Raw genomic sequence first — 19853 nt, forward strand, 5'->3', positions numbered from 1 at the left:
TCTTAGCTTCTGTTTCTAACCTAAAGTTAAAAAATAACAGATCTGACTTTTTGGTTGCTGTGTACTTCATGTGCGAATCTCAGAAGCAAAGGACTTTTCACTAAGAAGAAAATCAGTTGCAGATTGGTGTATTTCTCTTCTGTAGGATAACGTTGTTTATTACAAGATGAATAATTCAAGTACATGTCAGTGACTGAGAATTTGCTGTGCAGGGATCATTTGTGAACTTATTTCTTCTCTTTTGCATAATGATTAATTCCTTTTATTGTCTTCAGGTATCTGAGGTAGAACAAGTTCAGCTAATTTTATTACCTACATGCCTACTGAGCTTCTAATGTTTGAGGCAGAAATGAGGCTTTCAAAGACGTTGAGAATCTTTCACACTTGTTTTAAGAAGTTATGTCAGAGATGTAACTTGTTTTAGGTGATGCAAATTCACAGCATGCTTGATTTTTTTTTTATTAAAATAACCATATGCAATTCTTTTTAATGAATGCTTGATTTTTTTTAATTGCTTTTTTAAAATTATAGTCAAAGATTAGAAATAAGAGCGCAAGTCGCAGATGCCTTCTTATCCAAGTTCCAGCTGACTTCTGATGAAATGGGTCTCCTCCGGGGTACTCGAGAAGGACCTATTACTGAGGTATCTTGCTCTCTGTTACAATAATTTAAAGCATAGCAGATATTGATTTATAGAGAAATCACTTTTTTTAAGGCTTTATTTTATCATCTTAAAAGTTTGATTTAAAAATATTTTTTAAGAGTAGAAACTAAGATGCATTTTAAATTACCTTAATCTGGCTTTTTTGTTTGTTGTTTATTCAAAGCATTATCTTAGCTTTTTTTTTTTTTTTAAGAAATCAAAGAGTATCAAGTTTATAAAGAAAACCTACTCCTCATCTCTAAGTCCTTTTTCAACCATTTTCAGTCTTGTTAATTGCTTCTTTTCTAAATTCTGTATCCTGGATCTGTTGATTAAAAAAAAGAAAAGGCTTTGGTTATCTATGTTACCTTTTTCTAAACGAAAAAAAAAAATCTTGGAGTTCACCATCAGTCAGTTCCTGTATATTTATGAGTGGCCTCTACGCCTCCAACTTTACATTCTACTCTTGGATTAGGGGGCAAGAACAGGTATGTAAAGATACATAAAACATCATCTTCAGTGATAAAGCTACGGTTAAGTAATAAGGTGCGTAATACATAGCATGTTTTTCTTTATATAGTAATCTTTAGGTTTGTATTCTCTCTCACTAGACTATGTATTTCTTGAGGGCAGGGATTTTTGTCTTTATAAATTTTGTGTTCCCAGCAACTAACATACTACTTGATGCTAGCAGGCATTGAATTAATGTATGTTTTAAAATTTAAATAAATATGTTACACTTTGTATAAAAATTTAGAGAAGGTTGAGGTCAGTTACAGGAAGGTTTCTTTAGAATAAGTGAAAGGATTTTTTTTCCCCTTGTAGTGATATTTCAATTTAGAGTAATGTAATTTCACCTGGAAATATGGACATTTTAAAGTTGCATTCTTACTTTTAAAGGATTTTTTCAAGGCATTGGGAAGAGTAAAACGGATTCATAACGATGTCAAAGTTCTCTTGCGTACAAACCAGCAAACGGCAGGGTGAGTAGTAATCTTTTCAATTCATAATTGCATTACTAATCTTATATTTGTAAAATTTTAAAAGTGTCCTAGGTTCTTTTTGAAATATGACATTTTTGTGAATAGGAATTTAATCTTTATGTGTCTTTGGATAAGGAGGGAGTTGGTTATACCCTGATACTTACAGAGTAAAACAACACTTGCCTATCTAAGTGATAGTATTAAAATTTGACAGCATTTATTTAGTCGTAAAAAAGTTATTGCAAAATCATTCTATAAATGATAAAACGTTAATATGCTATAACCAGATCACTCTGTAATTAAACAAAACAAATTCTTTGGTGTGGCTATTGTCTAAAACTTTAAAATAAATCTTTAATTTTCTTAGTTTAGAAATTATGGAACAGATGGCCTTGCTTCAAGAAACAGCTTATGAAAGGCTTTATCGGTGGGCTCAAAGTAAGTGATTTCTTTCATACAATCTAGATTCATGAATATTTTCAGTTTGGTTATTTTATCTGACCTTTAATGCCATATTTTGATCTTAGTAACCAAAAAGTATTTTTAAGAAGAAAAATGAACTTTACTTTTGAACATACTGTTTATCATGAGCATCTTTTTTTTTTTTTAAAGATTTTTATTTATTTATTTGACAGAGATCACAAGTAGGCAGAGAGGCAGGCAGAGAGAGTGGAAGGGAAGCAGGATCCCCACTGAGCAGAGAGCCCAATGCAGGGCTCCATCCCAGGACCTTGGGATCATGACCCGAGCCAAAGGCAGAGGCTTTAACCCACTGAGCCATCCAGGTGCCCCTCATGAGCATCTTCTATCATTGAAGCTCTATGTATGACTAAGGATGAGAATAAAAAAATAAAGTCAATATTTCTGCCCTACTTTATCTTAGAGTTGATTAGGCATTTTTTATTATTTAAGTAACTGTTTTATACATGGTGAATTGATTTTTCTCTTGCTGGTGTAGCAAATCACCACAAACTTAATGACCTCAAACAACACAAATTTGTTATCTTATGGTTCTGTAGGTCAGAAATCAGACAGGGTGTCACCACACTAATAGTGTTGGCAGGGCTGCATTCATTTCTGGAGGCTCTAAGAAGAATCTGTTTCCTTGCTCATTGAGTTTGTTGGCATAATTTAATAACTTGAGTCTGTAGGGTGGACTGAGGTGTGAGTTTCTTGCTGGCTGTCACTCAGAGCTTTTCCCACTTCTAGAGGCTTCCAACATTCTTTGGCTTATGGCCTCTTCCTCTGTCTTTAGAGCCAGCAATAATGGATTGAGTCGCTCACTTTGAATCTCTCCTGCCGCTTCGTCCATATCGTATCTCTGATTGATTCTTTTGCCAGCCTCTTCTACTTTTAAGACCTGTGTCATTGGATTTTCTTGAATAATCCAGGAACATGTCCCTATTTTAAGATCTGTTACCTTAATTTTGTCTATAAAGTCCCTTTTGCTATGTACTATAACATATTCACATGTTCCAGGAATTAGTGATCCTTGGAGGGCCATTATTTTGCTGCCACAAGTGGTTTATTTATTTTAGTTTTGTTTTAAAATGTTTCAGTAATCTGTTCACAAAATTGCCTGTCAAAACCAAGAAGACAGTTAAGACAGAAGGATAGAAGTATCTGACATTTTAATAGGTGTTATCAACTGACTGTTGGAAGGAGTTAGGCATACAAGCAGTAAACTAATAATATCTGTATTAGATGGAAAATTTAATTATCTGCTTGATCATTTTACTCTTTATGTCCAAAACCCCTTTCTTTTTCTACCTCTCTTGTTTGCACTGTTTACTACTATTTGGAATGTTGTCTGGCTTTCTGTCTTTCAATTCAATTCCTACTTCAGTATTCAAAGCTGAACTTGGGTTCTGTATCTTTCTGGAACTCTCCGTGACTACATTAAATCACAGTGACTTTTTGCATCTCTAAACACTAATTGTTGAAAATATTTGATATTCGGTACATTACTACTTAACTTTTAATATATGTATATGTTAGCCTCTACAGTTAGATTTCTGCTTTCTTAAAGATAAGGACATTACCTCACATTTTTTTTGTGCTTCCACAGCACCTAACATAGTGGTTCTAAACTATGGCCTTCTGACTCCTAAGGACTTTGGAGTCATCTTAAGATACCTAATTCCTGCAAAGGAAACCATTGATAAAACAAAAGACAGCCTGCTGAATAGGATAAGATATTTGCAAATGATATATCTGATAAGGGATTGATATCCAGAATATATGAAGAATTCATGCAACTCAACACCAGAAAAACAATTTGATTAAAAAGTGGGCAGAGGAACTAAACAGACATTTTTCCAAAGAAAACCTATAGATGACCAACAAGCACATGAAAAGATACTCAACATCACTAATCATCAGAGAAATGCAAATCAAAATCACAGTGAGCTATCATCACACCACTCAGAATGACTAATATCATAAAGACAAGAAATAGCAGATGTTGGTGAGGATGTGGAGAAAAAGAAACCCTCGTACAGTATGCATGGGAATGTAAATTGGTGCAACCATTGTGGAAAACAGTATGGAGGTTCCTCAGAAAATTACAAGCAAATATCATATAATCCAGTGATTCCACTACTAGATACTTACCCAAAGAAAATGAAAACAGTAATTCAAGAAGATATATACACCCTTATGTTTATTGCAGTATTATTTACAATAGCCAAGATATGGAACCAACTCAAGGTCAACTGAATGGATAAAGAAGATGTGGTGTATATAGATACAATCAGCTATTACTCAGCCATAAAAGCAACTCAAAGTTACCATTTTTGACAACACTGATAGACCTAGAGGGAATTATTATGCTAAGTGAAGTAAGTCAGAAAGAGAAAGACAAAAATTATATGATTTCATTTATATGGGAATCTAAAACAAACAAACAAAGACTCTTAAATACAGAGAACAAACTGGCTGTTGCCAGAGGAGAGGTAGATGATGGTGGGGGAGGGGTGGGCAAACTTGGTATAGGGGATTAAGAGATACAAACTTCCAGTTATAAAATAAGTCATGCAGGTGAAAAGTACAGCATAGGGAATATAGTCAACAGTCTTCTTAAAAAAAAAAAAAAAAGATTTCATTTTTTTCATTTCTAAAACATGCATTCTCAGTGCTTGCTAGAAAATATAATGCTAATGTGAGGTCCACATATACCAGATATTTGGGAATTTCTGAACAAGTTCTGAGTTTTTTGAACATAGTAGACATTTAGTTAGCATTTTATGGATAAAATTGGAATAGTAAAATAAAGAAGATATTGGTGTAGTGATTTTTAAAAGTTTAGGATCTAAACTATTTTGAAATTATTATCTCATTACCATATATTATTTATATGAACATTTTTAGCAAACTGCTTAAATTTGCTCCTAAGGGAAGGGATTGGTAATATATTTTTTATACTCTGCCTCTTCCCCCTTGAACATTGCCATGTGTGTAGCAGTTGCTCAGTGAATATTTGTTCATTGATTGGTTTCTTTAGAACTGTAGTCTCTAAATAATAATAAAATAGAGGTTTGGGGTACACTGGATAGCATGTGTGGTCATATAAAGTTACACAAATACTTAAGCTTACATTTTTAGTGTTGTTGACAGCATAAAATAGTTTTTGATTGGCATATTCTCTAAGTTCTTCTGAGCATTTTTTCTTGTAATATTTGTTAAGACTTTAGACTCTAGGTGTATGACCTAATTTTAATTTAACAAGGGCTATAATTATATGTTAACTATTTTTCAGGTGAATGCAGAACATTGACCCAAGAATCATGTGACATATCTCCAGTATTAACTCAGGCTATGGAAGCCCTGCAGGATAGACCTGTCTTATATAAGTTGGTGACTTTTTCCTAATTTAAAAAAAAAAAAATCTATTTTTTCTTTGATGAGTTATGCTGGCTTTCAGTATTAAATTTATATACATTAGTTTGAGTAATATAATTTACAGTGATATTTTCATATGTGTATCATTGGATCATCAGCTTATTTGCTCATTGTGCATTATAGAATGCCATATGGAGGGGAAAAGCAGGATGTCCCTATATCTAGACTACCCTTTATTTATGTAGAGGTTAAGGGGCTTTTCCTCAGTCTGTCAGCTCATTAACTACCTTAGAATTGCATGAAACTAAAACTCCTTTATCAACCTTCCCTAGAGAGAAGGAGGTCAGATAGGGAACTGAGATATATGATTTCCCAGAAATGAAAAAAAGAAGATTTAAAATCAGGATTCCATTAATAAGATTCAAGAAAAGAAGGAGTTCAGGTGTTTGATTCAGTAATTTATGCCGGCCAAGAGGTGTATGATGGTGATTTGTATAAGAACTCCATGCATTATTAATTGTTCACATATTTTTATTCTGTATTTTAATTTTATTCTTTATATAAAATAGAAGCAAATTTTTATTTTTAATTTCTGCAGTAGTATGGAAATAGGGAGATCAAGTGGGGAGTTACAACACGGGAAACAGAAAACTAGGGGACTCCACATAGGCATTCGGCTCAGTCTTGCTCCGAGTCATGTCTTTCAGAGGCTTGTAATAGTTTTAGAGTATCTCCCCATTATTCTTTCTGATCGGAACATTGCTTAGCCTATAAGTTTTCAGAACACAAATGCTGGGACAGCTGTGTAAAATAATAACATTCCAGGAGTACTTACTGAGTACTTACTCTATGTTAAGCACAATTCTATGTGCTAGAGACATAACATCAATAAAACTCTGCCCTCAACTTGCTTTATTTTATGGGAGCAGGTACAAGCACATCCATTTTAATGACTACAGTCATTGCTATTTTAGAGTCCCTGTGTCTGGTGCTGTGTGTCTCAAGTGTTCCGTGCTAGGGGAAAGGAATGAACATTAGGGAAGGGTTCCTCTGGGAAATAGGTTTCACGTGAGTTCTCAAGGTTGAATAGGCATTTGTCAGGAAAAGAATTGAGAACATCCCAAATTGAGGGAATAGCAGGTGCAGAGATGTAGGTTGTGAAACAACATGTATTTTTGTGAAATTGATTGTAAAAGCTTGCATTAGCTGCTGGATTGGCAGCCAGAGCTGCATCGTGATAGCCCTGAACGTGGTGCATGGATATGTGATAAATCTTGTTCACCATGGCTCACCAGCTCAGCAGATTTTATCCACCTTGGAATTTCTTTCCCAGCCTTTTAACTTTAAGGTATTGGTGTTTAATTATGAGAGTCTTTTAGTGCTGAAAATATTTGGTATTAGATTTTAGTCAAGTGTTACATTGTCCACAGATTCATATTTGTTCACAGGGTTAGTCTTTGTTTAAAAAAATGCCTTTGTGTGTTTTGGTCAGCTGACTCCTACCATATAAATATATTTTTACTAAATTTTGATTCTCAATAAACACTTGGAAAGGAGCAATATTGCATAATAGTTTAGAAGGTGAGCTCTGAATTAGATTTTTTGGCAAGCCCCTCTACTTTCATAAACCTCAGTTTCCTTAAATGAGGATAAAAATATGCCTATCTTACAGGGTCTTTGTGAATATTAAATTAAATTGTTCACATCAGGTGTTTAGTATAATGCTTTGCTCACCACTAAATATTAGCTATTATTTTTATTTTGGAAGGAGATAAACTAGAAAGTTGTCAACCACAGAGGGGTATTTAGAATCTGTTATGAACGCCAGGAAAAGCTTAAAAAACATGGAATAGAACTATAATGGGCAAAAAAGATTTACATTGAAGGGACACATGCCAGGGAATAGGGAAGGCAGCGGTGCAGTTGGGAAGATTGTAAGAGGCATTTGAAAGTTAACTTGGAAAGGAGGAGGATTTTTAAGACCAAGTGATTCCCATAAAATGAATGTTAAAAAAGAAAATTGGCCTTTCATTAAGTAATCATTTATCTCCAAAGTGGTAGTTTCTTTAAATGTAGGAAAAATTTAACAATGTATCATGTTAACCACCAGATGGCACTATATGAACTTTATTTAAGTAATGTGTAAAAGCTTCACTGACCTTCGTCTTTCTCAAAAGGGTAGGTATCCTGTGCAAGAAAAATGGTAATTATTGAAGTCCTTGAGAGGAGTTTCCACCCAGTTTTTATTAGGCAGTATGTAACTGTGGAGTGCTAATGCATTATTAATTTTTAATAAATCAAGTATAGAAATTTCTTCATGGGGCACCTGGGTGGCTCAGATGGCTTAAGTGGCTGCCTTCAGCTCGGGTCAGATCATGCTCTCTGGGTCCTGAGATCCCTGGGTCCTGGGATTGAGCCCGCCTCAGTCTCCTAACTCATTGGGGATTCTGCTTCTTCCTCTCACTCTGCCTCTCCCCGCTGCCCGTGTTCTCTCTCTCAAGTGAATAAATTTTTAAAAAAATTTTCAAAAGAAGAAAAAAATATCTTCTTTAAATAAATAAATTTATTATAAGTAGATTGATACCTTCCTTCCTTTGGTCCACCTTCAGAATATAAAGTGTTAAAGAATGTAGTAATTTGCTGATTTCTTCATTATGTTTTTGTTACATTTCTTGGAGGCTTTTACACTATTCTTTAATTTGGTTTTGACCAACATTTTTCATATTTTAATTTGCTTTTTGACCAGATTTTTTCTTTTTTTGCTATAGACATTAAAAATGAGTTTAATTTTTAATTTTAGCTAGAGACATTTTAGAATATTTATATAATTGTAACACTCACCTTTGTAAAGCTCATTTTGAGTTTTTGACCTTTGTTGGGAAATAATCTCTTTTTAGTCAAGTATTCTTTCTCTGGGAAAAAGTGTTTCACATATATGGATGTCATTGAAGATTCACTGTAGTGCGTGCTGGTTTTGCTTCAAATTATATCTATTGTTGCAGGGAGATTAACATTCATATTAATGTATATGTGTGTTTCATATAATTATACAGATCAGAGTCCAGTGTTTGTCAGGCTTGATAATTCACCCCTACCCCCATTTAAAATGCCAGTGAATTCACCAGTTTCTAATACAGCTTGTGGTCAGTCAGAGTAAATAGACCTAGAAACAGAATTTACATTGCTTCTGTTTATTGTGGGTTCTGAGAATGAGTTTTATGTATTTGAGAAGTTAAAAGTTGTGAATTTTATACTGTAAGTAATCATCTGATTAGAAGTCATTGCATAGAGTTGGTGATCATTTAAAGGAATGCATCCTTTACACTAAACATTTACATTTAAGAGCACGAGGGGAAAAAAAAAAGCAAAGCATTTTGGTTCTAATTTGTTTTAAAAAATAGAAAGTGCTTACAAGGTCACTGCGTGCTTAGAGCTTGGCGGGATAGTGCATTTCATCTTGACATATTGCTAGTATGTCACTACACAGAATTTCAGAGCCGTTTCCTTTTAACTGAAGCCAAACACAAAAAACCATGATCTGGTTTCTAGTGAACAGCCCTTTAAAACGGTTCAGATTCCTACAAATTTGTAGATATTGACCACTTCACTATACTTTCCCTTTTCTTTAAAAATATTCCCTCTTCCAACTTTCTTATGTTTAAAAAATGTGGATTTTATTTTTTATTTTTTAAGATTTTTAAAAGAAGTTTAATTATTTTATTTATTGAGAGAGAGAGTGTGCATGTGAACAGGGAAAGGGGCAGAGGGAGCAAGAGAATCTCAAGCAGACTCCCTGCTGAGCATGGAACCAACATAGGGCTCAGTCTCATGACTCTGAGATCATGACCTATGCTGAAATCAAGAGTCGGTCACTTACCTGACTGAGCCACCCAGGCATCCCTGAAAAAAATGTGGATTTTTTTGTTCAATCAGTAGCCTGTTAAAGGAAGCAGTCAGTATAGCTTTTATAGTAGTGGAAGAAATTAATTCTTTTGGAAACCCAAATCCCAAATTTTGGTAATTTGGTTTATATGTAAGGTATGAAATAATTCTTAATGTGAAGTCTGTTGTCTGTTAGGAACTCTAGAGATTTAAAAGTTCATGGGTCTGGAATCCACTGACATTGGATTGCGATAAAAATTTCTTCTTTTCCTGTGTACTTATAAAATGGCAAGAACTTTGAATGGTGGTGGGTGTAAGGAATGGTGGTAATAGTGGGAAACCAAGGGTGATTCTAGTCAGAGAAATGTGCACTCTTGGCAACTCCAGGCCATCCTGTGATTTCACCCTGAATTGATCTCCTAGTTTAAAGTTCTCTTTCCTGTAAACTCCTTCACTTTAGAAAGTCTTTTTTTTTTTTTGTCTCTAAAATTTGACTTTTTATTTTTTTATTTTTTATTTTTATTTATTTTTTTTTATAATTTTATTTTTTATAAACATATATATATATATATATTTTTTCCCCCAGGGGTACAGGTCTGTGAATCTCCACGTTTACAAACTTCACAGCACTCACCATAGCACATACCCTACCCAATGTCCATAACCCCCCCTCTCCCAACCCCCCTCTGCCCAGCAACCCTCAGTTTGTTTTGTGAGATTAAGAGTCACTTATGGTTTGTCTCCCTCCCAATCCCAACTTGTTTCATTTACTCTTTTCCTACCACATTAACCCCCCATGTTGCATCTCCTCTCCCTCATATCAGGGAGATCATATGATAGTTGTCTTTCTCTGATTGACTTATTTCGCTGAGCATGATACCCTCTAGTTCCATCCACGTTGTCGCAAATGGCAAGATTTCATTTCTTTTGATGGCTGCATAGTATTCCATTGTATATATATACCACATCTTCTTTATCCATTCGTCTGTTGATGGACATCTAGGTTCTTTCCATAGTTTGGCTATTGTAGACATTGCTGCTATAAACATTCGGGTGCACGTGCCCCTTCGGATCACTACGTTTGTATCTTTAGGGTAAATACCCAGCAGTGCAATTGCTGGGTCATAGGGTAGTTCTATTTTCAACATTTTGAGGAACCTTCATGCTGTTTTCCAGAGTGGTTGCACCAGCTTGCATTCCCACCAACAGTGTAGGAGGGTTCCCCTTTCTCCGCATCCTCGCCAGCATCTGTCATTTCCGGACTTGTTAATTTTAGCCATTCTGACTGGTGTGAGGTGGTATCTCATTGTGGTTTTGATTTGTATTTCCCTGATGCCGAGTGATATGGAGCACTTTTTCATGTGTCTGTTGGCCATCTGGATGTCTTCTTTGCAGAAATGTCTGTTCATGTCTTCTGCCCATTTCTTGATTGGATTATTTGTTCTTTGGGTGTTGAGTTTGCTAAGTTCTTTAGAAAGTCTTTTTTTTTTTTCTTTTAACCACAATAGATCACTTCTAAATATACATTAAAAAGTTTTTACTCTGTATGCCTCATTGGTCAGTATTAGAGTCTAGTATTAGAGTCAAAATAAGCTTTTAGGTATTGAAAATATGTTCAGGAAAGTTTTGATGGTGGTAGAAAAAAATGTTGTTTTTTGGATTGCAGAGTTCTAACTGTAAGCAGTCTTCTGAGAACTAGATATTATGGCCTTTGCGAACACTAGAACATCATGTTTTGGGCTCCGACGTTACCAAAACCTAAAGAATCATGGATTTTCACCTTTCCTTGATTTTTACTTTTACCAGACCCACTGCTCTGTCCCTTATTGCCATTGCCCCTGTTACCAATCCCAAATTCCAATGTTCTTTCTGAGGAGTAGTAAAAATAGGGAACTTGAGACTGACTTTTCATTATGATAAATTTATTTCATAAATAATTTTTGTTGTTTAAAAACAGAATTGCTTGAGAGAGTTGTGTAAAGAAGCTGTAAATGTGTTGCTTATCTCAGAAATTGCATGAATAATTGGATATACCCATTAAAAAGAAACACATCTGTTTTTCAAATAACTTTTTCTTCTAGGTATACCTTAGATGAATTTGGAACAGCCAGAAGAAGCACCGTTGTTCGTGGATTTATTGATGCTCTTACAAGAGGGGGCCCAGGAGGCACACCAAGACCCATTGAAATGCACTCCCATGACCCTTTAAGGTATAGTAATCAGACAGTGTTGGAATATTTGATGTTTTTCCGAAGGAACTCTTCACTAACATTTAGTTTTTGCACTAGATATGTAGGAGATATGTTGGCTTGGCTCCATCAAGCTACTGCTTCTGAAAAAGAACACCTTGAAGCTCTCTTAAAGCATGTAACTATACAAGGTGGGTCCTCTGTTGTTATTCCTAATGTCTAAGTATAGAAAATAACCCAGGGCTTCTCTGTTTCTATTCTTACTGCTGTCAGCTTCACAGAGATAAACTCTTCACACCTAGGTGTCACATTAAGCACCCTACTTAATTTTCCTCTCTGGTTTCCCTTTTCTGCTAATAGGCTTCTCTCAGCATCACTTTCCTGTCATACAGCCGTTCACACTCGTGTACTGGTCCCTTGTAGCCCTCCCATAGCAGGCCTAGACTCCCCTGCCACACTTTCAAGGCACTTCTGGAGCATGTAGCGTCCACTTTCTCAGGTCTTCCATGCCCCACTTTAAAGGCGAGAGATGGTATTATCTTCCTCTTAATTATGAGTAATCAGATTGAGTTTGAGGTTATTAAGCTATACTACTTCTTTTCTACTACCCAGCCACTTTATTCATTCTCATGTGACTATTTTAAAGTTTTTGAATAATTACTCACGTAATACTAATTGTTCTTAAAGTTTTGGTCTTGCTTTCAAGGAAGACAAAAATGGATGATTTTTGAGTCACTATGTCTGTTACTTACAGAATTTCAGATCTTCTTAGTATTGTGACTATAATACTGAGGGGTAAATGGAAAAATGAAGATACTCTATTTTTGATAGGAATTAAAGGGAAATATTGTGACTGGTATCACTTGACTGTGTTGCATTGCCCAGCCCCACGTCCTTCTGGCTCACAACGTGATCTCCAGGAGAGGCTAGTGTATAGATGGGGAATATCCTTACTCACTCTTCCTCATTTTTTTCACTCTTTGATATACAAATTAGACTCAGCAGGTATGTTTGATTGGCACAAGGTCCGAACTTTTTAAAGTTGTTTTCTGTTATCCTAATTAACCTAGTTTAAAAGAATGAATTTCTTAAAAGATGTTTTAGTGAAATACAGATGAGAGGCAGTGTGAAGAGGTCGGAAGAATATAGATCAGAGGTGGATAAAATGAGTTATTCTTTGGGAATGGCTTCATTCTTCCAAGCCTCAGCTTCTCCATGTGTAAAAAAGAAGGCGGTTGCAGGCAGTAAATGCCAAGTAAACAGGAGCTTGGTAAATAGTATTTAGTAAATGCCAGTTTTTCTGTTAGATTACAATGTGTGCTTTCCATCTTCATAAGCTCAGCTTCTGTGTTCAGCACTCCTGCCCAGATTAAGACATTTGTAGAACAAATACTAACACATCTTCGCATCACTTCCTTCAGTTAATATGTTTCCTAGTCATTTTTTCCTGTGACTCATACATTTACTCTTTTTCACAAAGAAGTAATGTTCATTTTATTAGTCAGCAGTGCAATAAATTAACAAGGCTCTAGACCCAGATATTAACGTAATAATGTACTAACAGATACTGAACTTAATAAAATAATGTTATGTTATTTTAAATGTTTGTAATTAGTGCCATTAATCATATGCATTATTGTTTCTTAGTTTTTTGAACGTATGTGTAATATGGAAAAACAATTTCAGTTATGTTGTAATTAATTCTAGGTGTTGAAGAAAATATCCAGGAGGTTGTTGGGCACATTACCGAGGGTGTGTGTAGGCCTCTAAAGGTAAATATTTTGTTTTTTATATATGTTATATGGCATCTGGCTAAATATTTCTATGAGTTAAAAAAAAAAAACTGTTAACAGCCTGAAGTCAAGCTATAATTTTCTCAAGTTAACACATTAGTGTAAGATAATAAAATACATTTTAAAGTAATCATTGTCAATTTTCTTTCTAAGGAAGAAAATTTGAAATATTCTTAGTTTGCATATATTCACTTATTTTTCTTACCATATTATGTTTTCCATGGTAATTTATGTTAATAAATTGAGAAAAAGTCCCTTGAAATAATTAATCTTTGACCTCTTTTTTTTTTTTTTTAAGATTTTATTTATTTATTTGACATAGAGAGAGAGAGATCACAAGTAGGCAGAGAGGCAGGCAGAGAGAGAGGGGGAAGCAGACTCCCCGCCGAGCAGAGAGCCCGATGTAGGGCTCGATCCCAGGACCCTGAGATCATGACCTGAGCCAAAGGCAGAGGCTTAACCCACTGAACCACCCAGGCACCCCAAATCTATGAACTCTTAACAGTTCTTTTTTTTTTTTAACAGAAATTTTCTGAGAAATTGTTCCATTTACTATGTTTCAAGCATTGTACATTTTTTGTCTATTATAGCAATAAATGATGATAAATACAAGGATAAAATAACATATATAGGTTTTGTTATCAATACTATTTATAGTACAAGGAACAGAATTTGAAGTCAAACTTGGGTTAGAATTTCCACTTTGCCACTTAATTGTGTTCACTTGTTCGAGTTGCCTCTTCTGTTGAACCTGTATATAAAAACCTACCATGTGGCACCTGACTGGTTCAGTCTGTTAAGCATCTGCCTTTGGCTCAGGTCATGATCCCAGGGTCCTGGAATCCAGCCTCTTGTCACACTGGGCTCCCTTTATCAGCAGGGAGCCTACTTCTCCCTCTCCTTCTGCCCCTCACTGCCCTGCTCCTGCTCTCTTTTTTTCTTTCTCAAAAAAAAAAAAAAAAAGATAAAGCTACCATTAAGGGTGGTTGTGAAGATCAAATGAGAAAACTGTGCAGATAAAGTACATAGTTCCTGACATCTACTAGGCCTGCAGCAAATGCTATTTTTCTCTGTTAGTATTTATGGAATACTTTGTAGTTGTTGGTTTACTTTCCTTGTTGATTTACTTCAGTTTAGTATGCAGAAATTGAAATCCAGAAGGTTTATGATTTATTTTTACCAATAACTAATTTTAAAACTAATTTTTTCTTTGTTTCTGAGATTTTCTTTGGTATCTTATTGTTTATTGTAGGCAAGAAAATATCAGACTGCACCCCTTTGTAATAATTGATTTACAGATTTGTTACTATAATTTGATCATTTTAGGATTCAGTTGCATATTCAGTAAATAAATAGCAAAATATTTTGAAATTATTTTACTTAGTTCTCTCAAATGAAATATTTATTTGCCATAGTTTGATTTTCAGACATTTATACTCACGTAAATGTCGCTTGTTTTGTATACTAGCAGTTATTGGAAAGATTAAAAAAAGAAAGGAGAAAATAAAAATATTTCTCTTTCTACACTTTGCATATTTTTTTTCCTAACTACATAGAGTTAGAGGGAACTTGGAGTCATAACAATGAATAAATTGCATTGGTGAATAAATTATATTTTATCTCCCTTATCTCCCTCTACCCCCTTCCTTAGTTAGGATATTATGTTCCTTTTATTACTGATAACTTTTTTTGTTGTTGTTAAAGTGATTGTACACAATATAATTCTAGAATCTGAGGGTTGGAATGGACTTTAGTGTTTCTTGTTCTGGTCTAAGTAAGAAATGTTATTATGTTGTTAAAAGTATTAAATTAATAACCTTGCTTATATAAAGAAATTTATGCCTTTGTTTTAAAATGTACCTCATTTCATCTTCCTAAAAGTTTATGTCCCAAAAGGTATTTATAACAATTGTAGGTCATTATTGTGACTGCCTGTGAAATTTTAATGTCAAATATCAAAAGGTGAAGAAAAAACTAGTAAGCAAGCAAAAATATTTCTACTGTAAAATTTAAAAAAAAATCCTTTTAGTGTCTGAAGGGACAGAAACCTTAGATCTTTTCATATGATAGTAAATTAAATGCATACTCCAGAGAATATGTAACAGATGTTTACAGAAGTTATGTGTCAAAATAGCTTGATACATTATATGATCCAACAATTCTTCTCTTCCTTTATATACTTATGACAATTTACATTATTTTCAGAATTTTCTTCCTATATAACCTCATTTGGGTATCCAATACTCAGTTGATATACTGTAGTTGTCAGCTGAGAAAACAAATGAAAACTTACTTTAACATTTTCTTTTGCAATTATAATCTGAAATTTAGTGACATTTTATATTCCAGTAATATAAAAATTTTTATATTCCATTAATTACATTCCATTAATAGAAATTTTTTTTGTCCTGATAAGCTGCTGAACTTTTCATAATGGCATATGCTATTGGATCTTTGGGTTAAGTATCTCTCATTCGGTCTTGTTTCTTTGTAAGAGTGAATCCTTTTTAGGAAAGGGGAGATAGTGATTTTTAGAAGCATAAGGAAAAGGTTGTAATGGTAATGAGGGATACCCTTGCAAAACTGTGGATTTGGTTTACTTTACCCTGTATTTATCCTTTACTGTGTGAGTTACTAAAGCAGAACTTCCTAGGTAGTAAACTATATATTTGTAAATGTATGCATAAGTTATTATTACTTCCAGTTTTAAAAATTTGTGTTTAAGCTTAAAATTGCATATACTGTGGAAAAGGTGCTGTGGATCATCAGTGTGAAGCCTGTTACTTTACAGGTATCTTCATTATAGAGTTGTAGCTGGACTTAGCAGAATTAATGTGTTAAATCTTTGTTTTTCAAGTCCATAGGTGGTAAAATGATATTTCTTTTATGTGAATGTTCTGGATTGCAGATAGATTACCAGCTAACATTTGAATTTTATCTCTTTTAATAAAAACTCAGTGTACTGTAGCTCTGAGCCTCATAAATTATGATGGGTTCTCTGCTGTTATGAATGTACTGGAGAAGAGCTATCTGTCTACAATTAATATCTTTTATATTTTGTCCTAATAATTACATTAAAATTCAGAAGGGATCACTTTTATTGATTTAATATATAATTTAAATCACTATTGATCCAGGCCTTGGACCTAGAAAGAAATTGTAATATGTAAAATCATGGCTTTTCATGATTAGTAACGTATGTCAGTTAGCTCACTAGTACTTTATGCCAAAAGATGTATGAATTTCATAAACATATTCATGTAAGGATTATTTAATTTCTGTAGTCTAAGAGGGTTTTATAGGCTCATATACATACATTTATAAAATCTGTCTTAGCAAATCACATATGTTGGCGTTATGACATATTCCAAAATCTAAGTATAGAGAAACTTCAGTTTTAAAAAGGGTGTATTAAGCATCTGTTGTGTATGTACTGTTCTACCAGATGCTGTAGAGATGTAAAAGAAGCAGAAAACACAATGTCTCTGTTTAGAATCTCATTAGGAAACAAGATGACACAATGTAAGCAGCAGTTCCGAACAGATACAATACCTAAATAAGCGCATTATCAGTGTGATTTAGATGGTATCCATTAATTAGGGAAAAGTAAGGGCAAGATCAGTAAGGAATGGAATTTAATTAAGATTCCTAGTAGTTAATCTTAAGAGAGATCAAGTTAACTTGGAAGTAGATCTGATTATTGCCCTGGTAGCCATAATAGACATATATGTTGGTGCTCATTTAAGCTTTGTCTGTTATTGTCTAATAAAAAAGGAAATTTGGTGTAATAGTTTGAAGATAAGAAATCTTTTTTTTTTTTTCCTGTGTATTTGGTGGTAGAGCAGCATTTGCAGTGATAACCTGTTTTTAGGTATGTAACAGCTGCTTTGCAAATAGTGCTGAGCTAAATTCCATTATAATCTGGTGAAGAACCTCACAGTGAGCTCATCATTGTATTATTTCTGGTAGCAACTGCCTTAAGCCAAATTCTGTAGGTAGTGGATCTGGGTTTTGTTGTTTATTGTTTGTCTTTTTTTTTTTTTTTTTTTTTTTTTTTTGCTTTGTAGAGTATATCTGTGTTAAAATGTTTGTTATTTTACTATCCCCTATAATTTAATATTCAGAAATTACTTAGAGGGAATTTTGTGATTTCTACAATAATTAAATTTTATCTTTTTAAATGCTGTTTATACCACCTCTGATTATTGAAGGAAAGTTATGCCTTTAAGAAATTTTTTTTTTTTACATGTTTTAATAGGTTCGAATTGAGCAAGTGATAGTTGCTGAACCTGGGGCAGTTTTATTATATAAAATTTCTAACCTCCTCAAATTTTACCATCATACAATCAGGTAAGGGAAATAGTTAAATGTGCTTTATTAAATCCTATGTGATACATCATTTCAGTTAAAGCATAGTATAAGGGTTTTTGTTTTCTGTTTGTTTTGTTTTGTTTTGTTTTCACCATTTGTACAACTAAATATAACTAGAAGAACCTCCACACTGTATGAATCATTATATATATATATTATTTGTGGTATATTTTGAGGTCTATTATTTCCTTTTCCTCTCTAAACATAAATGTACACACCCTCACACACATAGACGTGCACACATACAGCTTATAACTGTAAGTTTATAGGGTAAGTACATTTTTAAACCTCTTGCATTAGTAAAAGACATACATGGCACCTAACAACTATACGTTATATTCAAAATAGGGCACAGTAAGTGACGTGTCTTATCCCCGATGTAGATAATGTAAATTCTTTATCATTTAGCTTTAAATAAAAGCTACTTTATTAGGAACCATTTGTTTTCTCTATAATATGATCTTTGACTCTAAAGGGTGCATTTATTTTTACTTTGTAGTGATGGTATACACTTGAGCTTTATTATGTCACTGTAATACCTTAATCCATGTGTAGTTGTGTTAAAACACTGTTCTTTCAAGCTATGTGTTGGGTAGTTTCCATGTTAGTTCATTAAAAATGATTTAACAGTTACTTTTCTAGTATGCTAGAATCAAGAACAGAAATCCAATTGTTAAAATCCAAGAGGGGTTATCATAACTAATAGATCCAGGAGAGGTACAGGGATCACTAGTTCAAGAAGCACCAAAAGACTATGGCAGTGATGTTACCTACCTTCTAATAGCTGAGGTTAGCCACCTAAAACTTCACAGCTAAGAGATGAGTTTCACATTTTTAAGCAAAACCAACAAGCCACAGGCTATAAAACTAATCAGAGATAGGATTTGGGTAGTCCTCTAACATTTTAGATACAAATTTATTACCACCACTTGCTATGACTCAAAAGCAATAAATTAGTTTCAGTTGTGATGTTAGAGGCTTCCTAAAATAAGAGAATGGTCTGTACTGAGGAAACACAAGAGCAGCTAAAAGTAGTGAACACTGTAACTAGTGCTGTATTAGGCAAAAAATTATTTTTACATTGTGTAGTAATACCCATGATGGCACTGCATGAAATTTATTATTTGAAGTTAATGATAACTCAGTTTCTAATGCAAATAATGCTAAGAAAAAAATCATTTGGATTCTGAAGGTGATAGGTTGCTTAGCCTCTGAGAATTATAATTTTTCTGTCTTTGAAGATGATGATTTTGAGGATGACAATTGGATCTTTTGATACATTTTTTTCCAAGTACTTTTTACTTGTTCACATATTTCTTCCTTGAGTGAATTAAAAAACAGATTATAAATGTCACTCTTCTAGATGCTAAAGAAATAGCAGTGAACAGAATAGCTTAAACATATACTCTAATGGGGGGGAAGAAGTATAGAATAATAATTTTCACATGATAAGGGTACTGAAGAGAAATAAAGCAGGAGAAAGTAAATAAAGCATAGAGAGTGACCACATATGATGGGCAGGTGTATGCGCATGTAGCTGTTTCAAAGGCCTTTTGGTGGAGGTGATGTTTGAATATAGACCTAAAGAGCGTGAAGGAGTTGGGCGTGTAAAGATCTCAGAGAAGAGTGTCCTTTACAGGGTATGGTCTGGCCCTGAGGCCAGAAAAAGCTTCCATTTTAGAGGACCAGAAGGAAGGCCAGTGGTTGAAGTAGAGTGAATGGGAGGAGTAGGGATGGATGAAATCAGAAAGGTAGGCAGAGGCCAGTTCATGTAGGACTTTATAGGCTATGGTGAGCATTTAGATTTTATACTGAGTGGGTCAAAGAAGATGTGTGTGGGGGGGGAGATGGGTGTTTCAGTGACTTGAGCTGATTGGTGATATAAGGTGGCTCTGGGCATGTATGGATAATGTAGTGTAGTGGAGTAAAGGGGAACAAGGATGGCATTTAGGAAGCTGTGTTCTGAGCGGAGACAGTTAGTTGAATCAGAGGAGGGTGATAGTCTTGGAGGGGGTGAAAAGTAGTTGTTTCCAGAGATAAGAGGTTATATGGCCTAGAAAGGGTGAGATGTGAGGAGTCAGGGGTGAATTCTTGGCTTTTGATTTGAAGTTAGATGAGTGGTATTGTCATTTGCTGAGAGGGAGGGAGGGTT

The 19853-nt window shown here is 34.2% G+C and overlaps 1 protein-coding gene across 1 annotated transcript in view; it reads left to right on the forward strand.

Annotated features, from left to right (window-relative positions):
• COG6 (component of oligomeric golgi complex 6) overlaps positions 1-19853 on the forward strand; it is an 85214-nt gene that overhangs the window by 16507 nt on the left and 48854 nt on the right. Inside the window, exons 5-12 of the mRNA XM_032880121.1 lie at positions 532-643; positions 1544-1626; positions 1994-2064; positions 5384-5477; positions 11430-11558; positions 11637-11728; positions 13245-13309; positions 17589-17680. Coding sequence (XP_032736012.1) covers positions 532-643; positions 1544-1626; positions 1994-2064; positions 5384-5477; positions 11430-11558; positions 11637-11728; positions 13245-13309; positions 17589-17680 — 738 coding nt within the window. The remainder of the gene's footprint in view (positions 1-531; positions 644-1543; positions 1627-1993; positions 2065-5383; positions 5478-11429; positions 11559-11636; positions 11729-13244; positions 13310-17588; positions 17681-19853) is intronic.

The sequence above is a fragment of the Lontra canadensis genome, unplaced genomic scaffold (genome assembly GCF_010015895.1).
Source record: "Lontra canadensis isolate GAN:19392208 unplaced genomic scaffold, GSC_riverotter_1.0 scaffold67, whole genome shotgun sequence".
Taxonomy (NCBI): Eukaryota; Metazoa; Chordata; class Mammalia; order Carnivora; family Mustelidae; genus Lontra; species Lontra canadensis.